The sequence below is a fragment of the Rhinolophus ferrumequinum genome, chromosome 6 (genome assembly GCF_004115265.2).
Source record: "Rhinolophus ferrumequinum isolate MPI-CBG mRhiFer1 chromosome 6, mRhiFer1_v1.p, whole genome shotgun sequence".
Lineage (NCBI taxonomy): Eukaryota > Metazoa > Chordata > Mammalia > Chiroptera > Rhinolophidae > Rhinolophus > Rhinolophus ferrumequinum.
In genome coordinates, this window is record NC_046289.1 from 10,889,494 (window position 1) to 10,915,673 (window position 26,180).

The following is a 26,180-nucleotide window of genomic DNA, read 5'->3' on the forward strand; positions in this document are numbered from 1 at the left end:
AGAGATGATTGAAACTAAACACAAGAGATTCCCGGCATGTGAATGACAGATGTGAGTGGAAGCAGAGTACACTCACTCTACATTGAAAATCCTGTGATTATGACAATTCGACCTACTCCAAAAGCTTTGTCTAAAACCTCTTTGAGCAACTTCACTTCATAGAACTCACTGGTAAATTTTTGAAAGCAACTTTTTATTCAACAGCAAATTGAATTTTTATTCAACCCGTAGTGGTTGGATATTTTTGATGCAGGTTTCTTTTTGGGGAGGGCTTTGAGTGGAAACAACACAGTTCTTGCTATAAACAAATGAGGACTAATGGAAATGAAGTGCAAACAAAAAGACCATTAGAACTACCTTCTATCCGTGGCAGCAGTTTCTGTACAGAACTGCTCTGGAGGAGATAGTGGTGCCATCTGCACACCCAGGTCTTAGTGAATTCCAGGAAGGGAGTTTCTTTCCACTTACCTAGAAACTGCGTGCAGATCCCACAGGATTCAGCTAGTGTATGTTATGGTAGGACACAAGTCTCCACGAAGCCTGCAGAGCTGGAGGACCAATTCCTAATAGCTCTGGCCTCAGTTACTAAAAGCTTGAAATTTGGCCTTATTAGCATAAACTCTAAACTGTTGATTTTTATTCTAACAAATAGAACTGCCTCACTAAGTTCCTTTGTCTAGTACCATTAAAAGAAAAACCAAACTCTTTGAGACCATTGTTTTGGGAAAATAAACCCTTATTCAGGTTCAACTTAAAACAGAGAAAGATGCCTCTTATTGTTTCAAATGTTTTATTTCACCATGCTTAATGTATTTGAAAATAGTCAGTAGTTTAAAAAATAAATTGCAGTTAGTATTCTATAAACTATTTTGAAACTCCCTGCCCAGAGTGTCTCTTAGAGAGCGACACTCTTAAAGTTGGATTGTTAAGGCAGTCTATAATCAACTGTACCTAACTGGGCATTCACTTGTGGACCTCTTTTCTGCCAACTAAAGAAAAATTGAGCTGCTTTACTCCTCTGCCTTCCCACCCAGAAACCGTGTCAGCATGGTTGCCTGGCTACCTGCTCATGAAGGACTTGATTAATAACAAATTGGCAATTTAACGAGCCACTTCCATGAACTCCAAAGAAACCAAAATACAAACACAATATTTAATCTTGCCAACCGAAGACGATGTGACTGCATGAAGTGAGTATGCTTTTTTGAACTGTTTACAAGAACTGGGGCATTAACTTACTGATAATTCCATGTAGGTAAATAGGGCTTTGTTGAAGTCTAGCTGTCTGCGTATATTTGGATCTTGATGAATGGTGACTTAACTCTCCATACCTCAAGATGTAAATATACCTTTTAATCTGTAAGTTAAAGCCTAATTGATTATAAAAAGGAAAACTAGGAAAAAAATTAAAAAGCATACTCGCTGCAATAAGCATAGAGGACCACATTTTAAAAACAACATCCTCTAAATTTGTTTCTAAACTATGGGAAGGCAAAATTTGGATTGTGCAGATTTTTGTGGGTTTATAGCATTTCTACAAACACATCCACCCATAAACCAGTGCAACCCATGAATTCTGATGCAAAATAATAAGTGCCCCAAAATAATGAAGATCAAGTTACACAGTGGATTGCCCTAATAAAACAATGGTTTTTCTATTGTTTTGAAGGTATATGTAAAAGGATATGTTTAGAATTCTCATCTTAAGTAGTATGATAGGTTAATTCATTTATTAGCCCTATCTTAGCTCCTATTTCAAATGTGAAATACATTTTGATCATTAGTAACTTATTTCCAGAATTTTTCTGGCTCTCTTAAGACTTGTGTTCTGTGATGACATACACTACTTTTATAATGTACTTTTCTGATAACCCTCCTGTAATCCTTATCTTTAGGTTCACACTTCTGGAAGCAGTAACATGACTGCACGAAGAAATTACATTTGTTAAACAGGTCTATTTTTGTAAGTCTAAAATATGGAAATGTGGTATGTAATTTTCTGTTTCAGGTGCTCTTCGTTTTAAGAGAAAGATTATTGGATTAAAAGATGAGTTTTACAACCGCTACATAATGAAAAGTTTTTTGTTTGAACCAGTAGTCAAAGCATTTCTCAACAATGGATCCCGCTACAATCTGATGAACTCTGCCATAATAGAGATGTTTGAATTCATTAGAGTGGTAGGTTCTGTACTTTTTAAATTAGAATTTTGGTTTTAATTGTTAGACAAACTTGAATATACATTATTGATATTTTGGCTGATTTGGGGTTATACGAATATTTGTAGAGAATTTTTAAAAGAAAACCAGTGTTACCAAAAGCTTGTGAGAGATTCAGTTCAAACGAATAAAAACCAAAATAATCTCTCAGCATCTGTGACCCCTTTCAATAGGATAGTTTGAAAACTGATTTAACACTGTCAAGGTAATCATTTTAAGAAAGTAAATTTACAGTTCAAAGATAGGTATTTGGATGTGTCTTTGGTTGTTTTAACTTTGAGATCTCTGAATTTTTATTGACTTTCTCCCATATATTTCTACAGAGCCATTTCGTAACAAACTCTTCTTGATTCTTTAATCATACAGCCGGCTGTGGTTCTCAAACATTGGTGTCTGTTAGAATTATCTGTGGCGTGCTTTTTCTAAAACTACGGTAAAATATACATAACATAAAGTTTGCCATTTTAACCACTTTTAAATGTACAATTCAGTGGCATTAAGTGCGTTCACATTGTTGTGCCACCATCACTACCGTCCATCTCTAGCACTTTTCTGTAGTGTGATTTTAAAATATGCACGCCGCCCCAGACGTACAGAGTACAAATCACCTAGGATAGGACCTGGGCATTTACTTTGGAAAGGTCCATAGATAATTCTAAGTTCTAAAAATCAGGGGCTGTTGAAGTAGCCAGTATGTTACGCCCATTTTCATTGTTTGATTATCTCTAAGATTGTATAATAATTTTACGAAGTTAAACTATTTTGGGCAAGTTTATGAGTTCATTACAATTAAGTCAGATCTTTCTAAATTAACATTTTCATCTCATTATTATAATTTTTTCCTATAGGAAGATATAAAATCATTGACTGCTCATGTAATTGAAAATTACTGGAAGGCACTGGAAGATGTAGATTATGTACAGACATTTAAAGGATTAAAACTGAGATTTGAACAACAAAGAGAAAGGCAAGATAATCCCAAGCTTGACAGGTAAATTACCACATATTTGAATCTATTCATTCAGTGACAAGTTGTATGGTGGGGGCTCTTTTTGCTTGTTTGATATTATCTGGCTTGGCAGGGGAGGAGAAAATAGCAAGTGAGCAGAAGTTTTAGTTTTCTATAATGGTCAGTGTAAATGCTTTCCTGAAAGTATAGGTGAATATTAGTGTGATCGGTAGACTTCCTCGGGCATATATCAAACTAGATAACGGAAAAGAAGCACCAAAAACAAAACAAACAAAAAAACCAAATGTTTACATGACAGTGAGGCTTCATGTGTCCAAACAGATCAGAATATTATCTTAATTGCTTTGAATTACTTTAACATTATAAATTATTTTAAGAAATCTTGTACATTTCCCCAAATACCTGAATTCACATACTTAAGGTATATTTTAAAATCCATAAGTTATGGCTTGTTAATTCCTGATGTTAAGTTTAATAAGTGATCTGTAAATAGTACGATTTTGATAATAGGAAGTTTGATCCCAGTACTTAATCTAGATATGGCAAAGTGTGTTTTTTAATTGTACGTTGGGTAAAATCTGTTTCTGTCAGTTTCTTTGTTTATAAATCTGTTTTATCCCGTTGAGCTATAAAGACTACATCTTATTCAGAGCAGTACTTGAAGACTATCCAATGACATCTTTATGAGTGTATTTACTCTACCTTCTTATCTTTACTCGTAGTATGCGTTCCATTTTGAGGAATCACAGATATCGAAGAGATGCCAGAACACTAGAAGATGAAGAGGAGATGTGGTTTAACACAGATGAAGATGACATGGAAGATGGAGAAACTGTAGTGTCTCCATCTGACAAAACTAAAAATGACGATGACATTATGGATCCAATAAGTAAATTCATGGAGAGGAAGAAATGTATGTCAGAAAGATGGGCAAGGGAAAATGAAGTCTTTTGCACTATAGGTTTATCCTTATTCGGCAAAATGATTAGGATCTAATTTGTATGTGTCATGACATAGATTTAAAGACTGTTGCTGTATAGAGAGAATTAATAGCTCTGTTGGGAAGGTATAGACTAAATTTTCTTAAGTTGACTTAAGGAGAAACATACTATTTCAGGAAGGGTAGGAAAACTGCATATAATACGGAAGGTTTCATTCCTTCTCAGTGGTAAAATCCAGTGGATACTAAGCTTTGTTCAGAAATTATCTTCGGTGTTTCTCCCTAGCAGAAGAGTAAGCTAGTTAATTGTGTTTTATTGCCACCTCATTTGGGGGGGGGACTTTAAAAGGATGAGTATGACAACTATTGACAGTATTATTCTTTTTAGTAAAAGAAAGTGAGGAAAAGGAAGTGCTTCTGAAAACAAATCTCTCTGGCCGGCAGAGCCCAAGTTTCAAGCTTTCCCTCTCTAGTGGGACAAAGACTAATCTCACCAGCCAGTCACCTGCAACAAATCTGCCTGGTTCTCCAGGATCACCAGGGTCACCGGGGTCCCCAGGCTCTCCTGGATCCGTCCCTAAAAATACATCTCAGACGGCAGCTATTACTACCAAGGTACACTTTTGACTCCCAGGCCTATCTAATTTAAGCTTTCTTAACAATAATTGTGACTGAGACTCCCTTGGGTTACTGTCTTTCCCTTCCCGCCCTCCTCTGCTCTCTCCCCCACCCCCAAACTCTGGTTCAAGCCATTGTTTCTCAGTCTAGTTGTGTAGGACACAGCTCCCTGGCCCATGATGGTATTATGAGCCTTGCACTCCCCCCGGCTGCGGTAGTTGGTCGCCAACTATCCAGTGACGTCTTTATGAGTCTATTTACTCTGCCTTCTTTACTCATTGTATGCGTTCCATTTTGAGGAATCATAGATACTGGCGTGCAGGCTGCTGAGTGCTGCTGCCGGCCACTCCTCACGACAGCAGCACTCAGCAGCCCATGCGCCAACCTCCGGTGCTCACGGCAGCCCAGCTCTTGTTCACAGTCTTAGCTATAGAGGGCGCAGCTCACTGGCCCATGTGGGAATCGAACCGGCAATCTCAGCCTTAGGAGCACGGCGCTCCAACCACCTGAGCCACCAGGCCAGCCTGGTTACTGTCTTTTGAAACTGATTTAACATTTGTGAACTTGAGAATAATTCTACTACCACCTGAACTTAACTAAAGTTGAGAAATTTCTGAAATGTTTTATGACAAATACAGAAGTCTGAATATATCCTAATTTTGGTTATTTGCTCAGGTTCATATTTGTATGTATCAAAATATTTACAGAAATTTAAATTTTACGTTAATTTTATATTAGCTTTCCCAACTAATACCAAGATAAAAGGCTTTGTGGGGGAGAGATAATCTAAATGTCTGAACACTTCTAACTTTATTTTGCCAAGTAACATTTATAAAAGGGATTAACTATTAGTAGCATTTCATACAAGAAAAGATAAAAATTTTAACACCAAAAGTAGGAAAGACATAATCTCAGAATGAAAACCAGTTCTTTTATTTGCTTTATGCGTCCCTCACAAGCGTAACAGACTGGCATTTGGGATTCATTGATCTAAATCAGGAGTATAATGTCCGTCTCTGTCCCTTTCCCTCTGATGTGAGCAGGAGACCCCTAAGGGCTCAAAGTGAATGTGAGAAATGTTGGCATTAAGGGGCAGGCTGTGAACAAGGGTAATGTGAGTTTCGCCCTGGCCATTTAAATAAAGTGAGCTACAGTTGTTTCTGGTGAAGGAGCAAGGCTAAAAGGAAGCCAGAGGGGACAGAGCAGAATCATTTTCCTAACCTCTAAGAATCTGTCTGCCTTTATTTCTGGTGATCTGTTTATCTTCTGTAATTTGTTTTGATACTAATATTTAGAATTTGTTTCAAAATTTTGAATGCATTGTTAACCTTTGAAACATTTGTAATGTTTCCTGGGTGATTTGCTAGGATTATAAACTACTAAAAATTTTTGTTTTACTCTGGAAAATTTAGGAAATATATAAACATAATGAATTTCAGTTACACAAAAACTCATCACCCAGAAATAACCACAGTTACTATATTGGGGGTCGGGGGTCTGGTCTATGACCTTTATCCAGACTGAAAACATGTATTTGAAAATGCAGTGTTTTCTTTAAATAATTGTTGTTTCTGAACAGGGCGGCCTTGTGGGGCTGGTAGATTACCCTGACGATGACGAGGACGACGATGAGGATGAAGACTCGGAGGACGCCTTACCGCTGTCAAAGAAAGCCAAGTTTGAGTCCTAATGACGGCAACTGCCTGCAGTCAGCACCTGTTGAAAAAACTGGTTCTCGACCCCCCCTACAAAATCCACAGCGGAGCAGTGGTCTCTTGTGAATGACTGGCAGAGCAGCCTTGCACACTTGACTGCTGCTCATCAAGTGCCAATTCAGTGGAGCAGGAGGAGGGGATCACGTGGGGGAGACAAGCCTTTGGGCTCTGCAGCTTGGACCATACATTGCCCTTTTCTCAGGGAAGGAAATGGAAACATAAAGCCAACAGGGCAGGGGTTTTGTAAGTGGAACTCTGCATTGACTGCTCAGTTGCTACAATCAGAATATGCTTTCTCGGACCATGTTTGAGACTCAGAAGAATAGGTCTTTCGGCCATAATTCTTCACTAGTTAAGAATGCCAGCAGTTTCTTTGTATAAAGAGACCTGCCTTTAAAATCCTACATTCTGAACATTTTAGTCAAGCTACAACAGGTTTGGAAAACCTATGGGGAGGGGCGAATACAAACTTTCCTCTTTTTTATCTGTTCCCTTTGCCCTTCGAACTGCAGATTTTTTTTTTAAGTGGGGATTTGTCCCTGCTTGATTAAAGATTGAGTGGAATTCTAGATGTGGTCATTTGTGTCATAATTTTTTTTGTTTCATTTTGTTTTTGATTTTTTTCTCCCCTGAGTGTATGCTTAGTTGTTGAGTATATATATTTGGGACCATTAAACCTTTTTTTGATGTAATATATCCTAACGTTGTGCTGGTACCTGTTTTACCATGTGTAATTTTTGTTCCACATCACAGTTCTTAATTTGTTTAGAGTTTTATGAAAGATGGTATAGTTTTTATTGACAAAAGCAAAGTAATCTTACAACTATGTGCATACAAAAGCAATACTATTTTGTGACTAAATATTTTATATGAAAATTTACATCAGCAACTGTCTTGAGAATTCAGGGAAGTAGAGTGGAATTTAAAATTTCAACAGTTTTGTTAAACCTAGAACCGTGAAATTAGTATTCCAAAGAGATTCTGAAATTTCATATCTTGGCAAAATGACGGTACATTAAATCAAAATCGAGGATGGATGATTTAAAAATAACATATCTGACTTTTGAATAATAAAAAGAAAAGTGAAGAGTAAGAGAAATTGTATTAGTTGTATGTTTCTTTTTTTTTTTTTTTTTTTTAAACTACTCCCTTTGGAACACAAGCTGGAGTTGAAAGCGGTGGTTCCTAAATAAATACCTGGCCAAAGGACCATCAGACATCACTTTAGTAAAACAGTATTTTTTAATAGGTTCTTTTTATTGTCTTAGGTGTACTAAAATTCTTTTAAAGAAATGAAATCTCAATTCCACATACCCTCACTTTAAGTGAAGATTTTAGAACTTAATGAAGAATGTATTTGCAACTATGAATAAAAGTTCATATCCAGGAAAGGATACTGTTTTAAGTATCATATAGTAATACTTTGAGTATCTCCTAAGCACTGTGTGCTTCTAAACTTTTCTTTTGCTTAATCCTCAGTAAATCCTAACTTGTACCAAAAACAAGGTTATGTTGAATAGTTGGACATACAACCAGAAAGTGACACTTGGTACAATCATGAAAAGAGTTTGGTTGTTGGCTATTTTTTTTTAACAGAAACTTTGCATGCATAATTCACTAAGAGGTTAAGTGTACTTCACTGCAGTATCGACCTACTTCTGAGTCAGGATTTCTGGCTATTAATAATTGAAGTTTATCAGCTTATCCTTGCAAATAAAGAGAAGAAAAACTCAATAGGATCTGAGTTAATTATATTATGTCTTTGTTACCTAGAATGTCCCATGTGAAATGTTTGTGCTTTAAACATACAGTTTAAACTCACCGTTTGGACTGACTCTTGGAACACTTATTCGCCTTGGTATTCTGAGGGTTCTTGAGTAGACAGAAGAAGCATCCCTTGCCTTCACAAATTGAGGTCCACTATATTTAAAAAAGAAAGATGTTAACTGTTGACCTTCAATATTTAAGAGCTGTCCTTACATTGATGGACTGTTGTGTTTCCTCAGTGACTATGGTTACTGAAGCAAAACTAGACACAAGTTGCTATAACAGGAGAAACGAGATCTAAAATAGCTCCTCGTTTTATTGAAGAAGACTGTCAGCACTAAATTAGCAAAGACTTAGCTAGAAATATAACACTTGAATTGACAAGAGTTCCTTCCATCTGACTCGAGTCCATGCTGTTAAGCCTAGATACTGTCTTGATAATTTATGTGAATACAATTTTGTGAATAGAGTATTTTCCATTTTAATGATATATATTGGTTCTTTTGGTCATTTTGCAATGTTTAAAATGGAAAAAAATTCACTTCTTATAGTGATTACCCTACAATTTCTGAAAAGACGTATTTGTTGTAATTGCTGTAGGAACACCTTGACATCCTGTCTTGTCTAGAAATGCTACCCTGGCATTTTTTTGACAGAATGAAGCCTGAGGGTTTTTCCTTGCCTGCTTGTATTCAGATCCTGCACCTTCTCCAGGAACTCCAATTGGCAAGCCAATTTTTCTGAATTTGGAAATGAAGAGCCTGGGAGGCATAGATTGGGGGCAAACATTCTTCCTGGTTTTCTTAATTGATTTTAAATAATGGTGTCTATAAAGCTCGCAAGATTAGAGCAACAAGTTTAAACTGGAAGATTTCTTTAAGTGGAAAACTTTTCAGGTTGTCAACAGATGCCTAGTATTTACCATAAACAACTGTTTGAACAGCATTGTCAGAATCCCTTTTGGAAGAAAACTGAGGACCTTCAAAATTCTTATACACAAGACTACATTAACTATTTCTGCCATAACATCCATTTTGAGCAAGAAGATTATAAAAACAAATTTTTAAGAAATGGATTATTATTGTTTACCATTATACTGGGACAGTGAGACAACATGAGTCAGTATGTTGTGATACCCAATGCTAAAAGAATGTGAGTTTCCTTGGCTTTAATGCTTCATCTTGGCTCTTTAGAATAATAACTCCAAAAGGAAACTTAGAGAGCCTCTCCAGCTACATAAATGTCTTAAATACCAGAGTCCGATGTCTTGTTCCTTAAAATAACTCTGGTTGGAGATACAACTTTCCTTGACCTTTCTACTCTCCTAGGTAAGTTCTTGCATGGACTCAGCAAATAGTGATTTCTTCAACATGGTGCTAAATGGGTTTTTGTTTAACTTTCAATTCTCACCATTTCAAAGAAACTACCTGGTGTAGGTCCCATCCTACCAGCCAATTCAATGGAACGTAGCCATGAGCTATAGATTTCACAGACCACTCATCCGTTGGTCTGATGTTTATTAATCTCACGCTCCTGGACTTCCTGGAATGTAGTTCCTAGAAGGCAGGCCCAGGTTTACGTGATGCTCTTCGTACAGCTATTAGTACAGCAACATAGATGGTGGTTAGGTACAGACGTAGATTGGTTGTAGATAGGTTAGGCAGATAGATTTCCTATGTTGGTTTCAATGGACATTTTTAACAGGAATGGTAAAAGGAAGGCATTTTCTTCATTTCCGAAAGGATAACTCATTTTAGATAGCCTAAAAAATGTGACCACTCAAAAATTATAGTACTTCATTTCTAGCATTAAATACCTTTTATACAGGAATGTCTTTCTGCGGTCATACAGGAAGAAGCAGATTAATTTTACTGGAATGCTACTGTAATTTAAAAAATGCTATTTCAGGTGTTTTCATCCTAACTTCTAAAGCACTGCTCTAGAGGAAGTTGTGGGAATAATGACACACTTTATTAACCAACCTCCAAGATGGTTGTTTTTGCTCACACTGAGAGGAGTCCCACCAAAACTAAGAGCCGAGGAAACTTTGACTTTTAGAATTCTTGGGTGGCTTTCAAAGTTAGGGTAGCGAATATGAGGAATTGTTATTAGTGAAAACCCTTCAACCAACCCCTTCCACCACCACCACCACCACCACCATCTGAGTCCTTGGAGGACTTATTTTGGAAGACCAGAATGGGGAAGGGGATAGAACAAAACTAAAAGAGGCTGAAGGAGCACTCAGGAAACCTCACGCACTACGTGCTCCATGCATGTTGAGTTATCAGTTGGTTCTAAGAACTGATTTCCTGGTAGAAAGTGGTGAAAAGTTGTGACAGAGACAAAGTGTAATGGCAATGGCATCGTTAGAATGGCCTGGGTTTGAATTCTCACTCTGCTACTATGACCTTCGCAAGGTCTTTGAGCCTTGGTTTCCCCATGTAAAGGGAGTAGCATCAGAAGACAAGTGTGAGGACGGCAGACTAGATGTGTACAGAAAGCAACCAACGGTCGACAACCACTGTTTACTAGAGTCTAAATCTAAAGGGTGACGGTTATGACCAACTTTAAAACCTGAAACCGTTTTTAGGATTCATTCACAGCTTATGCAGTGGGCGGATATACAGTGTATCCTTGGGGGATGCATTCCAAGACCCCCAGTGGATGACTGAAACCATGGGTAGTACCAACCCGTGGGTAGATTGTTTTTCCTTATACGTACATACATGCCTATGATAGTTTAATTTATAAATTAGTCACAGTGAGATTAACAATAAAAATGAACAATTGTGACAACATACTGAAATAAGTTATGTGAACGTGGCCTCTCTCTCAAAATATCTTACTGTACTGTATTCCTCTCTCCTGATGTCATAAAATGCCTACGTGATGAGCTGAGTGATGTGAAGTGAATGAAGTAGGCATCATGACGTCTGTGAGGTTACTACTGACCTTCTGACAATAGTAACAAGCACTTTACAGCTTCCCTTTGGCATACCCGCATTGTCTAATCATTAAGGAAATGCAAATCAAAACCACAATGAGATACAACCTCACATCTGCTAGGATGGCTGGTATCAGAAAGGTAAGAGACAAATGCTGCTGAGGATGTGGAGAAAGGGGAAATCTTGTGTACTGTTGGTGGGTGTGTAAACTGGTAAAGCTACTACGGAAAACAGTATGAAAATGCCTCAAAAAATTAAAAATAGAACCACCCTAGGATCCAGCAATTCCACTTCTGGGGATTTATCTGTGGAGAATGAAAACACTATGTATGTAAAGGAGATACATGCTCCCCCATGTTCATAGCAGCATCATTTACAATAACCTGGAGATAGAAACAAGCTAAGTGTCCATCAACTGATGAATAGAAAAAGAAGTTGTGTATACGGACACAGAGAAATATTCAGCCATAAAAAAAGGGGAAATCGGGCAGGCCCAGTGGCTCAGGCGGTTGGAGCTCCGTGCTCCTAAGTCTGAAAGCTGCCGGTTCAATTCCCACATGAGCCAGTGGACTCTCAACCAAAAGACTGCCGGTTCAACTCCTCAAGTCCCGCAAGGGATGGTGGACAGCACCCCCTGCAACTAAGATTGAACACGGCACCTTGAGCTGAGCTGCCCCCAGGATGGCTCAGTTGGTTGGAGTGTGGGCTCTCAACCACAAGGTTGCCGGTTCAACTCCCCCAAGGGATGGTGGGCTGCGCCTCCTGCAATTAGCAATGGCAACTGGACCTGGAGCTGAGCTGCGCCCTCCACAACTAAGACTGAAAGAACAACAACTTGACTGGGGAAAAGTCCTGGAAGTATACACTGTTCCCCAATAAAGTCCTGCTCCCCTTCCCCAATAAAATCTTTTTTTTTTTAAAAAAAGGGAAATCCTGCCATGCTAAGGGAAATAAGTCACAGAGAATGACAAATACTGTGTGATCTCACTTATAAGTGGAATATAAAAAAACTCATACAAAAAGAGGACAGATTTGTGGTTACCAGAGACAGGAAGTAGAGGGAGGGGAAATTAGAGGAAGGTGGACAAAAGGTACAAACTTCCGGTTATAAGATTTGTAAGTACTAGGGATGTAACGTACAATGTGATGACAATTAACATTACGGTTTGGTAGATGTGAATGCTGTTAAGAGGGTAGATCCTAAGAGTTCTTACTACAGGAAAGTATATTTTTTGTATCTACATGAGATGATAGATATTAACTAAACTTACTGTGGTAGTAAGTAAAATCATTATGCTGTACACGTTAAATGTATACACTGCTATATGTTTACATCAATAAAACTGGAAAAAGAAATTTTTAAGAAACCTAATACAAAGCTACAGTAATCAAAACAGTGGAATTGGCTTAAAGACAGACATCTAGACCAATGGAATAGAACAGTCCAGAAATAAACCTCATAAATGGTCAAATGTTTTTTTTTTTTTAATAAGGGTGCCAAGACCTTTTAATGGGGAAAGGTTTTTTTCAACAAACATTACTGAGAAAACTGGATATTCCTATGCAAAAGAATGAAGTTGGACCCTTAACTCAAAATGGATCAAGAACCAAAAAACATAAAGCCTAAAACAATAAAACTCTTAGAAAATGTAGGACAAAGGCTCACGGTACTAAATTTGGCAATGATTTCTTGGATATGAAACCAAAGGCAATGGCAACAAAAAGAAAATAGACAAACTGACTTCATGAAAATTTTAAAATTTTGTGCACCAAGAGACACTACCCACAGAGTAAAAAGGTAACGCACAGAATTGGAGAAAATATTTACAAATCATATATCTGATATGGGATTAATATCCAGAATATATAGAGAACTACTACAACTCAACAATAGAAAAAACAAATTCCCATTCAAAAATGGACAAAGGACTTGAATAGACATTTCTCTAAAGAAGATATATGAATGGCCAATAAGCACAAAAAAGGACACTCAACATCACGAATCATAGGGAAATGCAAATCAAAACTACAGTGAGATAACCACCACAAATCCATTAGGATGGCTACTACCAAAACAAAAACAAAACCCAGAAAACAGTAAGTGTTACCATTGAGCACTGTTGGTGGGAATGTAAAATGGCGCAGCCTCTACGGAAAAGTGTGGAGGTTCCTCAAAAATAAAAACTAGAATTACCATATGATCCAGCAATCCCACAATACCCAAAAGAATTGAAAGCAGGGTCTGAACAGGTATTGTACACCCATGTTCACCACAGCATTATTCACAATAACTAAAGCATGGAAGCAACCCATTGTCAGATGCATGGATCAGCGAAATGTGGTACACACATAGACTGGAGTGTTCTTCAGCCTTGAAAATGAAGGAAATTCTGCAATATGCTACAACATGGATAAACCTTGAGGATCTTAGGCTAACTGAAATAAGCCAGTCACAAAAAGACAAACAGTAGTGCTGCGCAAATGCTTACATGAGGTACGCAGAGCAGTCAAAATCATAAAGGCAGAAAGTAGAATGTGGGTTGTCAGGGGCTGGGGGGAGGGGGAGAATGGGGAGTTAGTGTTTTATAGGTACAGAGTTTCAGATTTACAAGATGAAACAGTTATGGAGATGAGTGGTGGTGATGACTGCACAACAATGTGAATGTATTGAATGCCACTGAACTGTACACGTAAGACGGTAAGTTTTATGTTATGTGTATTTTAATACAATGAAAAAGAAAAAAATTATGAAAGTAATATATGCTCATTATAACAAAAATCAAACAGAGATACATTAACAAATAGCCCCCCCCCCAAGTTGTACAAATAATTTAAGTTCCTATCAAGTTACATAGACATGCCATTAGCTTGCACTGCTAAGCCAGCATTTTCTGAGAGGGGTGAAAATTCCTTTATCAGAATGAAAATCAGTATTATAATACTGCTTCTGTCTAGGAAGCAATGTATAAAGCACAGAAATTACTTTTCTTGCAGAAATGAAAGGAAAAAATTTAAAAACAAAGGGTTAAATTTCAGACAGAGTGAAAGTCAAGGGGTGTTCTGGGGGGTGTGGGAGAGCGCTGCTTAGTGGTTAGCAGACGGTCTATGTGTTTGCTTCCTGAAGCTTTTGCCCCACCCAACCTGACAGAGATTTAGGGGAAATAATTCGTATTAAAGTAGCGGTAGAACGGGGCAGAAGATGAGGAAGAGACAGTGATTATAAACCCTATATGCATTACCTTCAACCTCAAATTTATGAAGCCATATAGGGAAAGCGTTCTTATTCTGATTTTAGGGGTTAAGAGACTTTTAGGAAGTAACCTGTCCAGGTCATCCAGCCCACTGAAGCCTTCCAACCCTGTAACCTGGACACCATCCAGTTTAGGTGACCCCTTGCCTGGCAGGGAACAAGGATGCTGAGTCAGCCTTTTCTGAATGTGAGGTGGGGTCCAGCCAATGAACTGTTGACACATCAATGATCAAGAACTAACACAGCAGCTAACTGACCCGAAAAACAGAAATTCCTGACCTGGCTGTGGCCCCGGGGGACTGTCAATACCCCCAGGGACAAATTCTTTTACCACAATGGGAAAGGTCTCACTAAGACTGTCAAGAAGCATTTGTGCAATGTATTTCTTACTGTGAAAGATCATGGTTATCAAATAACTTTAAAGATCCTTTCCTGTCTTTCCGTAAGTGTCGGGATCAATGTGAAAAAACTTCTGGCTGCACAGATACCCTTTACAGAACAGGGGCCTTCTAAACAAAGATGGGTGTGAATACAATTTATAGCTATTTTCCAACCAATTGTACGATATGGGCAATTAAGGCATTAATTTAAAAATCAATTAATTAGAGGTTCCTCTGCAGTCTCCCACTTTCTTTTCCGTCGCTCTGACTTCCACACTTCTCTTTAGGAACTCCTAACTTGCTCGCTTCGCTTTTGGGGCCACAATCTCACCTCCTCGCCTGTCCAACAAGGTGCGACACAACGCGGCTGCAATGCCACGATTTACCGGCAGATGCCGCAGCCCTAACACTTGACAGAGCCAACTTTCAAATTACTAACCCAACCGGCAGCCATTAAGTGCTTACTGTACACTTGCCGAGCATTACATTAGGCGCTTCAGGTCAACTCCGCACCGGTAGGATCAGGTGGATAACGCGTAAGGTTTAGATTAGTTAAACCGATTACAGTGCTTTGAACAATGGCTAAATTAGAGTGTGAAATCATTACCCGTATAAAGTGAGGTGGCAGAGACCGGAAAGAACTCGGGTCCACGGTAGCTGTCTTAGCAAGGAGATCTGGCCCCAAGGCGTGCTTTCCATCTAGTCGGGGCCCTTGTCCTTTTTCCTGTCGCTTGTCACTCAAGCTGCTGCTATGTCCCCCAAGTTGGAAGGTAGAATTTAGCACCTCTCTGGTAAAGTGACGGTGGTGTTGGGGGTGGAGGGAGTGGGACCAGGTCGGTGCGGCTACATCACCAGCTTGCTGCAGGAACTTCTAGAAGGCAGAGAGCCCAGGAGGTGGCACCGTGGGGCGCAAGAGGTCGCGCTCCGACGTCCTAAACTCTACCCAAAGTTTACTCCTTTGACCTCCGGGCCTGCGCTCCACCTGCCCGCGAGACCTACCCCAGCACGTGAGATGCGCGGGCTTGGCTCTCCCGCCACGGGAGCGGGCGGGGCCTCTCTGCAGCACCCAGGGCTGCGGCTCTGCCGACGGGCTGCACCTGCCCGGGACCCACAGTCTCGGGGTCGGCTCTGCTGAGCCCTCCGCGTGCGGCGGGCCGGAAGTGACCTCGGAGAGCAGGGTGCCCCAATCCCCACTCGCAACCGAAGGCACAGGCGGAGGCCAGGACCCGCGCGCTCCGCTCCGCGCTTGGCGCGGGGCCCTCGCGGCAGACGCACGCATGCAGGGAGGTGCCACGTGCTGGGGCCCCGGGCGCGCAGAGGCCGCGCTCGCCGTAGGCGCGCGGCGGCCAACCCCCGTGCGGGCAGCGGACCCAGCGCGCGGACGCCCCCTCTCCGCACGCACGTGCGGACCGCCCCGCTCCCTCCAGGCACCCTGCGCAGCCCAGCCCGCGCCGCGTCTCCAGGGCCCGGCACCGCGAGGCGGCGCGCAGGCAGCCTAGGGCTGCCGGTTGGGGGCGGGGCCGCCGCCCGCATTGTTCCTCCCCGAGCGGCTGGCCCTCCCCTTACCCAGCCCCGGGCGGGGCGCGGGGCCGCCGAAGCCGCGGAACGTGGGCTCGCGCCCCGCCTTTGTCTCCCGGGCGCGAGCCGCCGTAGCCCCGCGCCGGCCGCTCGTTGCCGGAGCCGCTTTGTGCCGCGGCGCGGCGGACGGGGAACGTGGGGCGCTAGCCGGCGGGCGCAGCCTCAGCATGGACCTGACTGTCTCGGAGCTCATGGAGCTCTTCCTGCAGAGCCCGCTGGTGACCTGGGTGAGTGCCCCCGGCTCCCCGCCCCATTGTTGGTGCACCGGCTCCTCTCCCGCCCGCCTGCGGTCTTCGCAGACCCGACCTGTCCGGGCCCCGGGTAGTCCCGGGACGCGGGGACTCAGCAGGTGTTCCCGGCCGGGGCCCGCGCCCCGGGGTCCGAAGGCGTTTTCAACTCGGGAGCCGGCGCGTCGGGTGCAGGACCCCTCGGCGCTTCCGGCCCGTCCAGGGGCTGAGCGGGTACACCTGTTCCCGCCCGGGCGCTGAGCTGCCCCGGGGCAGACCGGGTCGGAGTGGTCACCCCGGCCCCTGTGGCTTAACCAATCGGGAAAAGGACCCACTGCCCCAAAATATCCGTGTGTAGTTTTTGAACCCCTGAGACCAGCGGGTAGATGTCGGCGCCGCGTGGGGGGTGGGGGGGTCCGCGTAGGAACGTGTACAGGGTGGAGTGGACGTAGTGATTTCTAATGGATTTGACACATGCGAAATTTATTGAAAAGTCCGTTTTATTTTTGTTCCGGCTCTGGGACGTTGGGCAAAAGTGGCGAGGAAGTTTTCCTCCTGCTGTCTCGCGTCTGTTGCCTGGTGCAGGGAGGGGGGGAGAGGCCCTGGAGAAGGGCGGGCTTGGTGCCTGCTGAAGCATGGGTGGGCGTTGGGTGATCCCCTTTGCCCACACGGGCTCTGCCGGCCTTTGCCCTGGAGAGCTTTAGTATGTGCGTGTGGGGTTGACTTTTCCTGCCTTTCTCTCCGCATCCCACTCCGCACAGGTGAAAACTTTGGGCCCGTTCGGAAGCGGCAACCAGGACAACCTGACTATGTACATGGATTTAGTGGATGGCATCTTTTTGAACCAAATCATGTTGCAAATGTAAGTTATACTCACGGAGGAAGGGAAAAGAAATGATTCAGAAATGTTAAGTTTGTAGAAATGGATCGTGAGTTTCAACGGGTGGCTTCTTTGCATGTGGGGCTACTGTTATCTCAGTATTAAGTGCCTTTTCACTGCCATTCGTTGGGGTATGAAGAACTCCAGGACAGCGAGTTGGCAGCGTGTTTGATGAAGGACATTTGGAATTGAATGTCGTCCACATGGTGTAGGTAGTACAGTTCAGACTCAGGTACATAATTGTGGTTTAAACAATGAAATTAAAAAAACAAAAACAAAAAACCTCTTTGGGGGCAAGGAACTGTAACGAACAGTGTCCGGTTACAGGAAGTGTCGGGTGGGTCGGAGGCATCCTGAGTGACTATAAAGTTTCTCTTTAGGTTAGGACGCCTGTGTTTCTGAGCTCTCTTTCATTTCATCTTCCATTTTCAGCTGCCCTATGGCAACTGCAATTGGTTAAGTCGCTTCTCATGAACTGGATTTAAAGTCACCGTGTTAGGAGTGGCACTGGGAGTCAGAAGGCTGGGGTACTGTTTGTTTTGGAGCATGCAGCCTAAACAGGGTACGGTGGAAGTTACTCTTGCTAGCATGTATGTCTGACCACATCCTTTCCTGTTGCTGTATTCTGCAGAGCCTGTCTGCCTGATTGACAGCTTGCCACATACAGGTGTTGGCTCCTAGGGCTGCATTCTGTTCTTAACTCAAACTGCAAGGGACATCTTGGCACTGCGTGTCGGTATGATTCACAGGCACTCGAAGCAAAATAAAACCTCCTGATGTTCTCTGTGGATCATCCCCTTTTGTTCACCTACTCACCTGCAGTGAAGCCAGTTGTCACAGTTGAGCATAAACCCTTTGTGGCCCATGAAGGAACGGTTAGCTATGGCATATTCAGCAAGTGATTTACATAGATTTACCTAAAAAAGGCCTGTTTTAAAAAAAATTTCCTAAGAACATTGCTCTTTTTGTTTTAATAAGTCATTTGCTGTCATGGTGTGAGAGAGACACTTCAATCGTAATGATTATTTATTTTTTTTAAGGCACTACTGTTCTCACCAATCCTGTGTTTGATTAGGTTCTAAAAAGACACATCTGTTGTCAGCTTTGGCAGTACTTCTCCAAGAATTGGGAGGAAAGTGAGGTTTCCTGGGGCAGTCTCATTGCATAATCAAGTTCTGGCAGCTCCCCCCGCCCCATTCTGTTTAGACCCTGAAAATTACTGGGTTCCATTGGTGCAGCCACCAGTGGAACTTCAACCTGTCCTTACCCAAGCCCAAGACTGTTTAATTAAAAAAACCAGCAGTATCCCCAGCGTTTTCATTCAGCTTTTACACCCGGGCAGAGGGGAGAACAAAAGCCCTGGGACTGTTTCTCTTTCTTCCCTGACCTTTGGAATTCCTCAAGCGTTTACCACTTGCTTGTAAATCAGGAAAGCCTGTTGGACGTTCCTTTGAGAAATGCCAGCTCATCACTTGTTCACACTTGGCCCGTGGCTAAATTCAGTTGGAAGGGCTTCTCCTCACCCCTTGACAACTTCTAACGTTATTTTCTCCTCTGTGATATGCCAAAGTATTCATTCTGGAAGTGGGAACTGATAAGTTTGCAGATCTTAAGGTGTCAAGCAGTGCTTCTGGGTTCTTCTGCCCAAGTGAGGCACAGAGAAGGGACAAGGGGAAGCTGTGTGGGTGGCTTCCCAGAAGGAGGAAATCAAAGAGAGAGTGGCACCAGCAACACATAGTTTACTGATTGGGTGATCAGAATAACCCTGCTCCTGGTGATAGAAATGAGAACATTATTTGCCTCTGGAAGTAGGAGGGAATTTACTGGAAAAGGGGGGACAGGAGAACTTCTGGGGGTGGTAGAAATGTTCTGCATATTGACGGGAATATGTTTCATTTTTCAAAACTCATCAAGCTGTAACTTAAGATATGTGCATTTTACTCTACGTAAAAACTCCCTCGATTAAAAATAAAAAATAAAAAAAAGAATGCAGCCCTGGTGTGGACAGCCTAGATAAGCCTGCCTGGGTTTGAACTCCAGGTCTTTCTCATGATAGCCATGTGGTGCCGGGCACATCACTCATCACTTCGGTTTCCTCATCTATAAAATGGGAAGTCAAGTACCTCCCTTAAGAGATGGTTGTGAGGATGCAATGAGACGATGTGTTAGCATTTAGCACAGTGCCTGCCACTTAGAAGGTGTTAGTGTCAATTACTTATCTATATACCATCTTAATCCAGAGGGGACTTGAGGCACCTCACAAAAGTTCTTATTTTTTTCAGTCTCTCTTTCTCTCGCATTCTTAGCCTCCTAGATTACTGCCTAATTCTTAGCCTTAGCCCTCTCTCCATGGGATCTAAGGCAAAACTGGACTCTGGAACCCATGTCCGAGCCCCACGTCTGACACTATACTTAATTAAGCTAAGCCTCGGTTTTCACTTCTGCCAAATGGAGAAATGGCAGGCTAACTAGTAGGTAAGTGATAAAGCTCCTCTGCTTTATTTCCCAGGCTAGTAGCTCTGACTCTGAGCTATTCAGCTATTTTGATAAATTCTCCCCAAGTTGGTAAGACCTGAGACAGTGACCGAAAGGAGTATGCTAACCGGGTTGCTGGAGCTCAGATAAGAGGCATGTCACCTAACACTTCAGAGCCATATGGAGCCTGGCAAGGGGTCACGTGACTGCACCTGGGCATTGTCTCTGGCAACTGAAGAAGGCTGCGGTCGTAGTCCCTTGGCCCTGGCCTCCCAGTGACATCAGTGCCTGAGAGCAGGAAAGCCCTGTGAGCTCAGCTTTCAGGGGAGGCCCAGGTCTAGGAGAATTCCTGAATGAAAGTCCGGCATTGAGTGGCTGGCTGGAGTTCCATGGGAAAACTTGCTGAATAGCTCCTCTGTACGTGCAGAGTCTCTGGGTACCTATTGGTACCCAAGGGAAAACAAGGTGTCTGATCCACTTTGGACACATTTTTCACTATCTCACAGGACAATTATTTAAGAGCTTGGACTCTAGCATCAGGCAGACAAGTTCAAATTCCCTCTCTGCCGCTTGCTAGCTCTGGTACTTGGTGCCAATTACTTAAACTCTCTACGCCTCAATTTCCTGATCTGTAATAAGGAGATGGTATTTTATAGATTTGGGGAGGATTAAAAAGGATTATGCAAATGGAAAATGCCCCCGAAATGTCAGTCTTCGTCATTGTCAGAGGGAGGCCCAGAACTGGGTTCCCATGTGTGCACCTGCATGCGTGTGCTGGTGTGCATGTACTTATGAGAGCAGACACCTGATTTGACCCAGAGCAGACACAGTGGCTTTTGTTGGATTTCCCGCAGGAGCAGAGGTGGGGGTCACGCAGTGCTAGGCAGAGTGGGGCATAGGCCTCCCTTTACCAAAGTTGAGTTTTGATTTGATTCCTAGTAACCTGTCTCTACCCTGAGAGCCTTAGTAAAAGGAAGGAGTCCTAAGGATCATGATACGTCATCTAATTACACACATAGGAAATAGCGAGGCTCTTTTGGAGTGTTGTTTCAATTGGTGGTTGCTCCTCAGAACTGGTGAGAACAAAAGCAGAGATGATCAGAGGTTTCCCTGCTGTCTCCCAGGCTGCGACCCTGGGAGCATGCAGTCCCTTTCAGGTGCAGTGGCCATCCACACGTGTGCCGGCGTGCTCTGGCTCCTGGCTCTCCTGGGGTGTTCCCATCTGACTTAAATGCAAGCTGGGAGTACAGTAACACCAAAACAGAAAAAGCCCTGCATGTTGTCTAGGTTCTGCTATTTTAAGAGGCACATTTGTCACTTTATGAAATTGCTTGTCATATCTTAAGGTGTCTATAGTCAAGGGAGGAAAATTGCACCTTTAAGATAAATTCTTTTGTAATGCTAGGTACACTCCTATAGCTAAAAATGCCTCTGCGGTTTAAATTCTGAATGCCGCCTCTACTCCTAAATTAATTTCCACTGAACTGCTAACCTTTATTTTCTCAGTAATAAATGGCTCCAAGAGAGACATGTAATGTGTAGGTGGCTTGGCCAGACTCCACTGCTGTGTGAGGACAATAAGAAATGTCTGTTACGTGACAATTAAAAAGAGGTCCTCTGGTTGCCCCAAGGTACCCACGCGACCATTTCAGGGGATACAGGATGATTGAATAAAATCCATGACTGAGCCCTGCATGTAATGTGTAAAGGGGTTTACACATAGTGCCGTGTGGGGACTCCCAGTGTACCTCTCAAATATTTACTTAATGGTTGAATTTTAAATAGCTTGTATTTTGTTGCTGGTTTGTTGTTTTTTTTAATTCTTCCAGTGTACATTTGGAATGATTTCTATTTGTAGATTTTTGTTCTATTTGTCAATTTTGTATTAATTATTGATTTCGATTGGGCGGAATGGCGTTGAGATTGGTTTCCTTCATGCCCAAACTCCCCTTCCTGTGCTGCTCATTATGGAGGGGTGTTGCCCAGGAAGGAAGGAGAGGCCTGCCTCTCCTCCATCATGCCAGCCCCCAGGAGGCTCAGTGCCCTTATCACAGGGCTCGGATGACAGATGAAACCGTGAAGACAGCCCTCATTTGAATTAGACATCCTTCCCAGTGTCTTGGGACAGTAACACGGGGGGAGGCCTTTGTTATGAAAAGCAGAGTGTGGTCCATAGAGAAGTGGCAGCTAAATCTGTTCTAGTGAGTACTGTTCTCTGCAGATAGGAAATCTTTTCTGATACTGAGAATTTTGAGAAATGTCCTGTCCATGTAGAGATGAGTGAAATTGTAAGTCACTTGTGTCAGATTTCTCGTTTCATCACAACCAGACCTGACTTTTGCCTGAGACGGGAAAATAAATGACACTTGGGGGGTTTCCCACATGCATTATTGTGTCTTTACTCTTAGCATTTCTCGTAGGCTGCGTCATCATCCATATAGTGTCGCAGGCTGATAATGTTGGTTTTTCAAGATAGAATTGTGTTCCTGGAATGTAAATCCACAGGCAGGCCCAGTCCAAGAGCAATGCGGGTGACAGAGGAGGGGAACCCACGCAAAATGGAACATTAATGAGTTTTTATTAATTTAAATCAGAAAATGTACCATTTTTCCCTCTTTTCTGTCTTTTCCTTTTTGTGGGGGGGGAATACTTAAGTTTTAATGCCAACACGTGAAGTGAACATTTGGGGTGGACTAATTTTACTGTCTCTTGATATTTCACACATTTTGGTTTGTTCAGCTTTTAATCCTTTTAATCTTGAAGTATATTTTGGGGTAGTTTGTTGATTTTTGTACAATGTAACCTTTTGGGTCTGCATTGACATTTCGTGGTGGTTTATCGGTGCAGCTAACAGTGGGGATGGGAATGACGCTGATTAAGAGTCTTTGGTGGGGGACAGGAGGGTGACGTGGGTCGTCTGACGCCCACCACTCGAGCCATACTCGTCACAGCGCCACATTAACCTAGGCTTGGAGAGGACAAAAGGCACTTGATTGGGAGACGCCATTCCCCCTCTTGTGTGTCTTCCCCTAGAGACCCCAGGCCTACAAATCAACGCATCAACAAGCACGTGAACAACGACGTGAACCTGCGCATCCAGAACTTGACCATCCTGGTGAGGAACATTAAGACCTACTACCAGGTAAGGGCAGCTCTCTGTTCCCTGGCGCTTTGCTGTGCTCCTGGTCGTGTCGTCATTCGAATGGCTTCCCCACAGGAAGCCAAGAGGAAATGGTGTTCGTGGACAGGCATCTGCTTGATGATGGCTTGATGCAAGTGTGTTTTCCTTTGTATCCTTTTTTTTTTTTGGCATTGTGAGAAGGCTCAGTTATTGGGTCACTTTACTTTGTCCGGCGAATCACGACCGCGCCCGAAAGCACGCAGTTGAATGGAGAGTGGCTGGAATGGACTGGGGGTGGGGGCGGGGTGGGGGGGGGACCTTAAAATGGCTCCCGTCTGCAGCTCAGTGAGTCTTTGTGCAAGAGCAATTCAAAAGGGTGAGGGAGCTAAGGGACCACAGAAGGGTTATGTTGGACTAAGAATGTAATTGATGAGCCCCCATGTTGCAGACAGGAGCACCGGGGTTCATGGTGTAGAATCCACTTGTCAGGCACTCACCGTATCTTGTTAGCAGATAGTCTGTGGGTCAGGAAGGGGCCCTGGTGGGGGAGGGCTGTTACAGTCCCCATCCCAGCCTGGGAAGGCCGGGTAAGAATCTTCGATCACGTTCCTGGTCTTTATATGGCCAGCATTGCTACATGTGGACTTCATCTGCCCCGCAGAGGGTGGTTTGCAGACTTTTTCTCAGCAGTGAAATGTTCCCCCCATGTGATTTTTCTTGAGATCCCAGGTGAAGCCCTTTGACTGATTGACTTGGGAGTTGGGGGACCCTAATGCCCTCTGCTCAGCCCCGTTCTCTCCTTCCAGGGCATCTGTGTGGGTTCCCAGGACTGCAGGGAACGTGGTGTGAGAACCACTGCTCGAGCAAGTCCTTCCCCGATTCATGCCAGGCTTTCACTGCGACCTGGGCCATGTTTGCCTCTGAGACCTGTTCCTAGCACTCAGCTTTCTGGGCTGTAACTTAGTCTTGGTTTGGGGTTTGGGAGCAAATCCTTTCTGCCCTCGTGCAGTGATTGCTGGTTCTGAGGTCAGCTCAGGGCCCTCTGGCTAAGCGGCCGAGGGGGATTTGGGCTGTGGTGTGGGGGTCGAGGGCCCAGGTCTTGCCGAGGCCTGTGGTGGCTGCAGGAGCCCTTGCTTCTGACTCAACTTCAGTTTGAAAAAGGATGGGAGAGAGAGGGAGTGGACGGTGTCCTGCGTTTTCTGAGATGATTGTTTCCAACCTCCTCTCATTGGGGTCGGGATGCAGGAGGGGGTTTGAGGTGCTTGATGCTTTGAGTTGCTAAACTTCAGCAAGCCACCTGTGCTCATTGCAGGGGATGGTTGGTAGCACAGCACTGTGGGTTCTCTGAGAGCCCTTGGAGGCTCACAGCCAGCCCCTTCCTTTTTGTTACAGACACCAGTGGGCTGAAGAGGGGCCAGGGCTCAGGGAGAGGCCTGGGAGAGCTGGATTTGTGGGGCTAGCGAGTTCGTTTCCTTGTCGGAGGGGAGCCATGCTCAGGGGAGGGCGTGCTGTAGGCACACTCAGCTGATGCTTCTCTGTGACGGCTGCAGGCTCCCGGGAAGCTGGGCAATGGCGATGGCGCTGCTATTGAACTTGGGTCTGGGTGTGGCAGGAGCTGTCTGGTGGCTGTGCTGGCTCTTGATGCCTATCTGCTGGCACCATTTGTGGTAAGCAGGTGCTGTTGATGCTGTGTGCTAAGTGCCAGGGGACGCAGACGGTCCTTCCAGTTCAAGAGGCAGGACCCCTAACTCAGGCTGCGTGGCGGGGAGTTGGAGGAGGTGACAACTGAGTGGACTTTTGGTGGGCAGTGGAGTTTCCAAGTTTGTGGGTTTGTGGGAAGGAGAGGAGGGGAAATGGTGATGAGGTGGGGGGAAGGCATGGAGGCACGAGACAGTCCTGTCCTCCAGTTGCTTGGCTGAAGGCCTGTTCCATCGAAGTTTCAGATGAATCAAAACCAGAGAGGAGGTCAACATGAGATACAGAAATTCCGGCTTCAAAACAGGCTTGCAAGGCTGGCTAGAGCCAGCGGCGATCGTTCTCAACAGAGGCGTGTTCCACTTAACAGAGGTGTGGCTGGGAGAGGTGATAGTAACCCCTCCTTGATGGCGCTGTGAAGGCCTCAGGTGGAGCTGAGGTTTCTGAAGCTCTCCGTTAGCAGCTTGGAGCAGTCGGGTTCTTGTGCAAGCTGTTTGGCCATGCAGACGCTTTCCTCTAATCTTCCTGGCTGAATAGGCCGCACGCAGGTGACGACCGGCAGCTCTGCTGGTGCAGGTCTGGGCCGGCCAAAGGGGCCCGACACCCACGTGACACTATGTCAGTGTGGAGGGAGTTTGCTACTTTGGGGGGCACTGTGTAAAGTTCCAGAAGATGGGAGGCGTCAGAAGAAGGAAAAGATGGCTCTTCCATTCTCAGGGCCCAGAAAGACTCTCAGGTGGAAAGGAGGCCCCCGGGTCCTGGCTCGCTTTCTGCAGTGTTTGCTCTCTGATGGTAGGGCTGCTGTGCCCGGCCAGCTCAGAGTAAATGTTTGCTGAAAGCACTTGCCAACGGCCACAGGGCCATCCCTTCCCTTAGTCCTGCTCACGCAGAAAGCTGGCAGGACACTTGCCTCTCGGGTTGACACAGGTTAGGTGTGGGTAGTGGTGTGCTGTGTATTTTTTCCTTCCGGTTTATTGTAAAACAAAGTTAAGTTTTGGTCATATAAGTACTATGTACTTTTTATAAACAGGTTGGAAAACAAACAAGTAGCAAGAAAAAAAGAACCACCCATAATCCCACCACCCCAAGACAATCACTATGAACGTTTTTAGTGTTTCCTTCCAGTTTTTGCATGAATAGTTTTTGTTTTATGCCGTTGTGGTCGTGCCATATATACAATTGCATATCCTGTCTCTTTCCCCCTCCCTCCTGACATTATAGCATAAACATAATTGGTTATTATTGTAAAGGAACATGCAAGAAAGTTTTCCAAAAGAAGTAGTCCCCAGTGTCCCCTCGCTGTGAGGCTGGGAATGAAGTGAGAGAACGTCCTGCTTACTCTGACTGGGATGGCCACAGAGGGCGAGAGGTCACCCCCAAGGAGAACGGGACTCCCTCTTGC

General features: G+C 43.7%; 2 protein-coding genes across 4 annotated transcripts in view; both read left to right on the forward strand.

Annotated features, from left to right (window-relative positions):
- The window catches only part of PPP4R3A (protein phosphatase 4 regulatory subunit 3A), a 37,649-nt gene extending 30,090 nt beyond the window's left edge, over window positions 1-7,559 (forward strand). For both annotated transcript variants that reach the window (XM_033107786.1, XM_033107784.1), the window contains exons 11-15: window positions 2,009-2,178; window positions 3,066-3,208; window positions 3,910-4,100; window positions 4,516-4,742; window positions 6,325-7,559. In XM_033107786.1, the coding sequence (XP_032963677.1) occupies window positions 2,009-2,178; window positions 3,066-3,208; window positions 3,910-4,100; window positions 4,516-4,742; window positions 6,325-6,435 (842 nt within the window). In that variant the 3' untranslated portion in view covers window positions 6,436-7,559. The remainder of the gene's footprint in view (window positions 1-2,008; window positions 2,179-3,065; window positions 3,209-3,909; window positions 4,101-4,515; window positions 4,743-6,324) is intronic.
- Window positions 7,560-16,380: 8,821 nt separating this feature from the next.
- CCDC88C (coiled-coil domain containing 88C) overlaps window positions 16,381-26,180 on the forward strand; it is a 119,554-nt gene continuing 109,754 nt past the window's right edge. For both annotated transcript variants that reach the window (XR_004423223.1, XM_033108363.1), the window contains exons 1-3: window positions 16,381-16,607; window positions 17,369-17,469; window positions 22,996-23,104. Coding sequence is in view for 1 of the 2 variants with exons in the window: in XM_033108363.1 (XP_032964254.1) it covers window positions 16,548-16,607; window positions 17,369-17,469; window positions 22,996-23,104 (270 nt within the window). In the remaining variant the exon portion in view is untranslated. The remainder of the gene's footprint in view (window positions 16,608-17,368; window positions 17,470-22,995; window positions 23,105-26,180) is intronic.